The sequence below is a fragment of the Alligator sinensis genome, unplaced genomic scaffold (assembly GCF_000455745.1).
Source record: "Alligator sinensis unplaced genomic scaffold, ASM45574v1 scaffold720_1, whole genome shotgun sequence".
NCBI lineage: Eukaryota > Metazoa > Chordata > Crocodylia > Alligatoridae > Alligator > Alligator sinensis.
Genome location: NW_005842026.1, coordinates 1,345,545 through 1,354,534, shown reverse-complemented (window position 1 = coordinate 1,354,534; position 8,990 = coordinate 1,345,545). Strand labels below are relative to the sequence as shown.

At 41.7% G+C, this 8,990-nt stretch overlaps 1 protein-coding gene across 2 annotated transcripts in view; it reads left to right on the top strand.

Moving 5' to 3' along the window:
* Nucleotides 1–8,990, top strand: part of ARHGAP5 (Rho GTPase activating protein 5) — an 86,760-nt gene that overhangs the window by 38,490 nt on the left and 39,280 nt on the right. For both annotated transcript variants that reach the window (XM_025202468.1, XM_025202469.1), the window contains exon 5: nt 5,584–5,715. In XM_025202468.1, the coding sequence (XP_025058253.1) occupies nt 5,584–5,715 (132 nt within the window). The remainder of the gene's footprint in view (nt 1–5,583; nt 5,716–8,990) is intronic.

The following is an 8,990-nucleotide window of genomic DNA, read 5'->3' as shown; positions in this document are numbered from 1 at the left end:
CCCCCCGGGGGGGGGGGGAGGAGGGGGAGTTAACAGGCCTTTTAACATTTTAAGCTCTGCTGCTAATTTTTGAGCTAATTGAGATAATTCTTTCCTACCAGTTAGTCATAATTTGGTTTTAAACTAGCCATTTTGGTTTGTCTACGCTACAGTCAAAAGTCACTTGTAGAGACATTCTCAATTGTTTTTCTTGCACTGCTTTCCCAAAATGTTTCTTTTCCTTATCAGATATAGTATGATAGATAGTGGTCACCCTCTAATGTGCTGCTATCACAAATTAAATGTCTTAAGAACTTGGCTTTGCCTTCAGCCTTCTCAAATTGTACAAAAATTAGTTTTAGAATTTTCCCATTTCTAATGGTCTAGCTGCGGGTTGCCGGGGCAGCTAAGGGGAGCCAGCTGCCTGTAGGAGGCAGGGCCCGGCCCTTATAAAGCCCAAGGGCTGAGACCAGGCGGGCAGTATATTCACATGGATACTCTCTAGTGTTGTTTCAGGAGAAATGGGTTTAGCTTAGGAAATAGAATATGTATTGCCATAAATTGTGGGATATTACTTGCAATAATTTGAAATACTGCAGTACTTTCAATAAGTCGGATATTAGTAGCTCCCTATAGACCTGCTGAGTTTCCTTATTTTTATATTTTGTTTTCTTTAGAATTTTTGTAATTTTCTAATTTTAGTGCCATTAAACTATGGACACTTGTCACAGCAGCAACCATTTTAGTTGCCTTGTACTTAATACATACAGTTAATTTGACTAGTAAGGATGTATTTTTTTTAAATAGTTTTCATTGTAGACTGCATGCCATCTTTGGAGTTTTTTCTCACGAAACCTAATTGAAGTTGAGAACATAGGAGGATTTTAAAAACATTAGCTATTTACATTGATAAAGAGGATCTGCATGAATGCATTAAATAGGATTTTAGCCTTTTTTTCTTCTTTAAAGGTATAAAAGTTATCAGCTTTCATGGCAAAAATCCACCTGTTAACTGATAGTGTTGGCAAAAATTTTCGCTCTTGGCCGTTTTTTCCTTTGGGAAAGCATTTAAAGCATCTAGCCTATTCTTCTACTACACTTATCACTTCAGTTATCCAAGAGCCTTCCAATAATGCATTAAGCAATGTGAGTAACACCTGCGATCAACTGCTCAAGGGGAATGTGTAGTGGTGTGTGTTTTTAAAGGTTTTGGTTTGCATTTAAAAAAAATTGTATTTGGAATGAAAGTGGGTGAGGTTTGTGATGATCTCTTAGTTCCTGTGGGAGTTCATTTCACAGTCTTGGACAGGTCTCCAAGAAAGCTTTCTCCTGCACAAATGAGCTTTATCCTTTCTGTAGAGAGCTGTACTGTGCCCGAGGAATGGCATTGTCAAACACAAGCTCCATCCTACAGCATTAGACGATCTTTAAATTGGGTCCAAGCCAGTGTGCACTTCAGTGTTACTGAATCCAAATACATTTTAAAGATATAAGAAGTCCATGTAGAGAACAGCAGGTGGGTTGATGCATTTGCAGCACCTCTTGCTATAGTGTTCTGTATTAGTTGATGTCTTCCAGATGCTGAAAGGTTCATGTCCATATGTTTCATTATTGCGGTCCCCCGATAGGTGATAAAGAAATAACTAGGGCCATGTCACTGCCTGCCAGTATGGAACAGAATCATTTAAGAACCTGAGATGGTAGAAAGTGTTATTTGTAGAAGCTGCTGTTTAATGCCTGGCTTCAGCATCAGTCAAAAATTTAAGATCCCTATTGTCTGTCTCTCAGGAACAGGATATTGGATTGGATGCACAGTGGTCTGATCTGATACAGTAATTTCTGTGCACCTAGCAGACATTTCTTAGCTGTAATTTCCTTATGAGCTGCTACCTTGTTTCTAGCTGAAGTATTTCATTCTGGGGTAAAATATTATCATTAATCATTACTAGAAGTTCATTTTTTTTCTTATTAAAAAGTATGACTAATGATTGTTGTTTTAGCGCAATACATTTGGAATGTTTCCAGTACAACCTGCAGCCTTTAACAAAATAAGTAAAGTACTTTGAAGCAAATAGTGTATTGTGGTGATCATCTAGATTTCCATGACACGTATTATTTTTCCTTATTTACATTCTTCAATCTTTGTTAATCCAATAATTCAGAAGTAGGTTTATTTAAAAAAGAAATGATCCACTCGGACCTTGATGGTACAATTGAATCTGTAGCAATAGTAAAATTCATCATATATCATGGAGATGAAATTTCCTTTTATTTTCCTGCTACGCGATATATTTTGTTCTGTGTAGCAGGTCTGAAAATAGTAATGTCCTTCAAAAACATGAGTACCAAATGTGAAGAGAATTCCAGATGATACTTTTTTCTTTAAACATGTAAGATCACTGTAGAACTTTGAAATGGTTGGATGCAGCATCTAGACCCTGTGGCATTTCCAATTTTAGCCTTGTTTTAAAATCTTTCATGGTCTTGATTTCTGTTTGAAATCTCAAGGTCTACAATAGTTTCACTTTAAAAAATACAAGTCTTGATATTTTATAAAGGCAGAGTAGACTGTGATCCTCCATGGCTGTTTCCATTTTTTTTTTCTTACCCTTACTTAAAGTGCCTCAGCACAGGAATTCTGCAATGGTGTATACAAAAAATTAAACTCTGTTCCCCTTAACTATGTAGATTATCATTGGTTAATCAGTGTGCAACAGGGGGCACATGCGGGGCCAGGTCTCATGCCAGCCCACCCACCTGTTCCTATAGGAGAATCTGCCCAGTCTCGGTTGCCGTGAATTTGCTGTTCCCATAACCTGGTGGAAAATGCAGGAGACTACCCATTACATGCCCCGATGACAGGAGGCACTATCTGCGGCTCCAAACCTCTCCTGCACTGCAGCCAATGCCTTGTAGATGGCATCCATGATGACATTATGCTTCCAGCTAGAGCTGGGCCAAGCTTAGCCCTCACTGTCAGGCCTCTTTCATGTGCACATTCACACCGCCCTCCTCTCACTAGGGCCTCTTGCACTCCACCCCCTCTCATAGGGTCTCTTTCGCATTGAACAGCTTGTTCCGTCCTGCTCCTTGTTGAAGCGGCCCCCATAGGCTTTATCTGGATCATACCTTGGGTGGCAGACGTACAGTCTCTTGGGCCTCTCCAATGACCCTCACCTGGGTAGTGGCCAGCCAAGTTGCTGACCTGGGCCAAGCTTGCCCTGGCCCCTCCCGGGGTAGCTTTACATAAAAATATACAAACACACACTGGGCTTCTGGCCCCACATTCTGGGCTCCCAGTCCTCTGTTCCCCTTTCTGGGGCTCCACGCTTCTCTCAACTTGCTTTCCAGGGCGTTGGCCCATGTGATGCCTTTCAGGCTGTCCCACACCCCTACTCAGCACACCCCCTTGGGCTGTCCTTAAAGCTGACCTTCAGCCTTACTCAACCGTCTTTCTGGCCATCACTACTACCCCCTCTTTGGGGTTACACATCCATTCCCTCCTTTGGGCTCGGGTTTCCCTCTCTTGTGGAGGCTCAGGTGGCCGCAGCTGTGCCTGGCCCCTTGTACCCACAGTGGTGTGGGGGCTAAGGGCTAAGGTGCCCCGACCCGCCTTTCACCGGCATTCACTGGCCTGGCATTTCCTGGGGGCCTCCCACATGACTAGGAGCCCCACCAGGCCATCCATCCCTGGCAAAGTGCAGTTTTAGGTCACGCCCAGGACCAGGAGCCTCCAAACCATCCCCATAAGTTCCTGCCCTTACCTCCAATATGTTTCATACAGCCTTTTAGCCAGATGATATTTCTGCCTGGCTGCCAGCAGCAAACTGTTGTGTTTTATATAGGCAGCCAGTGTTTTTAAATGGCTGCTGCAATCAAGCACCTTCTGGCTGCTTGACTCATCCCTTCAAGTGGCAGGCACTGCAAGTGCACTGCCACACAGTGAATTAAATGGAAAGGCTAAATAGACAATTACCATATTTAACAAGATCTGAAACAACTTTGAATTTAAGATGGCCACACCAAATAACTGGATTCTATACGTGCAAAATGTATAAATGTTATAATTTTTCCATGTATAGAATCTAATTAGTGGAAGGTTGTCTTTAATTTTTACCCCCTATTGCTTGGCAGAAAAAGCAGTGGGGGGGAGGGGCCAGATACCCTCTCATTGATCCTGCACCCCTTACTGTCCCTGCCTGCCCCCCTGTTCTTGTGCCTGCCCCCATACTCCCTGTTCTCCACTGGGTTAGGGTTGGAGGAATTGGAGCTTGAGTAGAAGGGAAGGAGTTAGGGCAGGTTGTGGTGTCTCCCCTGTTTCTTCTCCCTCTGCCCCCCCATCCCAAGTCTCTCTCATGGTCCCCTGGCTGTATGCCCTCTCTCCTACTAAATTAGTCATCTCAGCCCAGGACAGGTGGTAGGTCATCTCCAGTTTCAGCCATGACCCTGAAGTTGGAACTGAGCAACCACCTGCCCTAAGCCAGTATTCAAATCCAAGATGATCCCCCGCCCCATCCTCCCTGCTGATCAGAGGCAGGGAAAAAACTTGTCTTGGATTTAAGTAGATATGGTAATCATGTTTGTTAACTGTCATGTTGCTGTGGTGTGCATTTAGTTGAGTTTGTATCTTAGGGCTGCATTAATAGAAGTATTACATGTATGAATCAAAAGGTGATACTACCACACTACTTGGTGCTGGTTAGGCTTCTTCTGGAGTACTGCACCCAGTTGTCGACTCTGCATAATTAGGAGGATGTAAAGAAACTAGAAAAGGTCTAGATGCGAGTGATGGAGATGATAAAGAGGTTGGAAAGTAAGTCATACATGGAAAGGCTGAAGCACCTTAGATATATTTCATTTGGAAAAAGATAAAGGAGAGACATGATAAGCTTTCAAGTATTTGAAAGGCTACCATAAAAATGGAGGGACATAGTTCTCCCATATCACAGAGAGCAGTGGATTGTAAAATGTAGCAAAACAGGTTTTGATTAAACTGAGAGTATTTCTAACTGCAAGAACAGTAGGAGGATGGAACAATTTAGGGAAGTTGTAGAATCTTCCTGATTGGAGGTTTCCAAGAAGAGAGTGTTACAACTACAGCAAATTCTGCATTTCATAGAATCATAGAAAATAGGGTTGGAAGGGACCTCAGGAGATCATCTAGTCCATCCCCCGGCTCAAAGCAGGACCATCTCCAACTAAATCATTCCAGCCAGGGCTTTGTCGAGTTGGGCTTTTAAAAACCTTGAAGAATGGCGAGTCCACAATCTTTCTAGGTAACTTGTTGCAGTGCTTCACCACCCTCCTAGTGAGAGAGTTTTTTCCTCATATCCAACCTAAACTTTCCATTTGTTTTGGGGGGTTAATTGAATGGAGTTTTGAATTTCTTTACAGCTCTATGACTGGATTTGTTGTGACTGCAGGTATATGTTTATCCAATAGTTGCTCATTTCTTTCAGTTACTATTTTAATAACATTTTGGTGGCATTTCCCCTTTTAATATTTGTAATGTTTCATTTTGTTTTTTATAGAAAGTTATATGCAGTAGCTGCTGTCAATCTTGCTTACACTACTGATAAATTGTTTTTTCATTTGGTCTTGCAGATCATAATATTAACCTAGAATCTATGGAAGTGACAGTAAATGCTGTGGCAGGGGCTCTTAAAGCCTTCTTTGCAGATCTTCCAGATCCTTTAATTCCTTACTCTCTACATCAAGAATTGGTCGAAGCATCAAGTAAGTAATAAATCACCTTGTTTTTGATTAAGTTGTACTGCTGCTATAGGATTTAAGTTTTATTGTATGTTGAAATAATAGCTGTTGTGAAACAGGACCTTTTAGAATAAATCATCTTAATACAGTTTACTGTCATTCTTTATAATGAATACTGTATTACATAAAGAAATTTATTCAATAAACTTTGCAGGAGAAATTGAGATTTATTGTTTCCCTTGTTTGAATATCTCATCTAATATAAAGTATCTTGATTATACCAACCTTTTACTAATACTGCAAATGAAAGAAGCCCATTTAAATTGGTACAAAAGTTTAGTAATGGGAGAACACTAATGAAATAAAGATGTTTTTGAATGCAGAATTTACAAGAGATATGGTACATTGTTCTATTTATGATACTTTTTGAAAGCTCTCTTATATTAAAAAAATAGCTTTAACAATATTATCATGTATCTATCTTTAATATGTTTCATTACATTTCAGTTGTAAAGCATATCAATTGTGAATTTTATCCATTTAAAACTTTCCTTTCTTTGAGTTAGATCAGCTCAGGGAATTGAATTTGCAGTAAACTTTCATAAAGCCAGAGTTGCATATTTTTGCCGGGTGGAGCTCTGACATAAATTGCTCCTATGTTTTCTTAACCAAAACATGAAGCTAGAACCATGATAATCTGTGCCCTTAATATAAAAGGCCAGCTGGATGTTTGTGATTTATATACTTATAGGTGAAGCTGTTTGCTGTCTTCTCAGTCAGTGGTTTTAGTGGGCTTGCTTGGTACATTTTCCTCAGACAAATGTGGTTTTTTTTTTTAATTTTAACTTAGGTTATCAAGGATTTTGAAAAAAGATATTTCTTTATATAATTGCCCGTTTTAGAAAGGAGTCTGGATTAAAATTTATTGTTGGACATTGCCAACATTATTATTTTAAATTTCAATTGAGAATATATTTAGTTGATATAGTACCCCAAAGCTTCAAATTTGTTTATTAAAATACTGTTTTTATTAATGTATTTCTAAAAACAATGTGCCAAATCGAACTGTATTTTCATAAATGTTCTGCAGCCTGCTGTTTATTTTAACTTTTAAAATATGTTTGCCAGTATCTCAGCAGTAGCAATAGTTATCTGTAACAGAATTTCAGAGGAAGATTTATAAAAGAGTATATGCTCTGCCAGTTTACTCATTCAGGTTTGAAGCTTTTCCGTGCTAAATGGAAACACTTTGTTGATGATATATTGCTTAAGGTTAGGTAAGAATTGGGCTGTCTGTTCCTCAGAGACTGTCTTTCTAGTCAGAAGTATAGGGGCTAAAAATGTAGTTATACATGCTGGAATTTATTGAAAGGAAGGTTTTTTTTGGGGGGGGGCGGGTGAGAAAATGATCCTTAATACTATATAATAGACAGGGAAACCTAATTTTTTTCTACATATATTAAGAAATATTTGAATGGATATAACTTGGAACCCCTTCTGGCTTTATTTCTGGAGCAGAGTCCTCTCTCCTTTTCTTTCAAATCTCTGTAGATTTGACAAACACTGCAGTTCTTTTCTTCTCGACAAACCTTGAATTCCCCTTTTTTCCCCCATCTCATGTCAGCTCTCTTCTAGATGCATGGTAAATATTCCTTCCTCTCTATATAGTAAAACATGTCTAAGCTGGAATTTCCCCAGATAGGAAAAAGTTCTTTTTTTATAGGGAGAGCAGAGGCATTTGCTTCCCCTGTTCCCTGACTGTCATGTTGGGTCATGGGTGGTCAGGTCTGGAGTCACTCAGATTGAGGTGCCCACCAGGGTCAAGAGGAGCAAGCTGAATGCACCAGAGACTAAGCCAGAGGGAAAAATCAAACTGGTCTGGGATCAGGTTGAGCCCTGTTGCCCAGATATTTTGTCTCTGTATAGCAGTCTATATGGGAAAAGTGGAGAGTCAGGTGACCTTTTGACGCCAGAGGGGCCAGTCAGGAGTTGGCAGAGGGTCAGGCCTTGCTGGAAGCTTCAGGCTAGCCTTGCCCTGTCTGGGAGGTCAGCTGTGGGGTGACAGGTCTGGATAAATGGCTGTGTTGGCCAGGGCAAGGCCTGACACTGACAGCCTACTCAGTAGTGAGCCCCCAGGAACTCTGCTCCCTGCCTGATCCTGCCAATAAGCTGCTTGGTGTTACTGGGCAAGGGGAGTCTGTCATGGTCAGAGGGCCAGCAGAGCTCCAACTCTGCTAGTTGTGCTGCTGCTCCAGCATGATGTTCTGGCTGCAGGTCCAGGCCCTGCAGAGATTTCTAGAGTTTGGAGTCTTGCCTGTTTTCTGAAGGTCCAGATGAGAAGCCTGGCCCCTGCAGCTATAGCACTGGCAAGAGCCAGTGCTCTGGCTGAAGGGCTCCTGGGAATAGCCTTGGTTCTTGCAGGGTAAAAGACAGCAAATAGAACTACCCCCTGCCTTGCAGAACACCCACGAACAGTTCTGGTCCTTACAGGCAAAGGGCCAGCTCTGCTTGCTGTCCTGCAGGATGGATGCCTGTGAACAGCTTCAGTTGTCAAATATAAGACAACCCCCTAATAATTAGGTTGTATATATAGAACATTTTGTTATAATTTTCCAGGTTTAGAATCTAATTATTGGAGGTTTGCTTTCAAATTGTCCCTCTCCCTCTGTTACAGCATGAAAAATAACTTTGGGGTGGTCAGGTGGCCCCCTTGTCCTCTGCCCCACCCCCAACTCTTTCTCATCTCCCCACATCTCCCTCCTTACTATTAGATCCTCCTCTCCCTGAGCACATGGAAATAAGGAGTGAATTTGAAAAAAGTGACCATGAAATAATTTACTTGTAATAATTTGCATATAGTATAGGGATGTGAAAGGTCAAATGATTAATAATTTAACCCATAAGCCCAGTGATAACTGGGTAGCTCACTGGTTATTGTTTAGCATGGGGCAGGATGCAATCTGACAGGGAAGGGGTGGAAGAGAAGCCATCCAGTGTCCCAGCAGAAACTGGAAGGTGGCTGGGCAGGTGGCAGGAAGAGAGGAGGGGAGGGCACGGGGGAAGGCAGAAGGGGACTAGTACCTGTAGTGGTTAAAGAGAAAAACAGCAGGCAGCCTAACAACTCATCAGTTAAGCAATTAATCTGCTTGTTCACAGGTGTTCTCTCCCTCCCAGCACAGGGCTTCATGTGGGCTGTGTTGTTTAGCAGGGCTTGCCACTGCCACCTCCCCCCGCTTCACTGCTGTGTGCAGATCTGGGGGGCATGTGCCCCCGATGCCTACCCTGGGGGTGTGCACAGC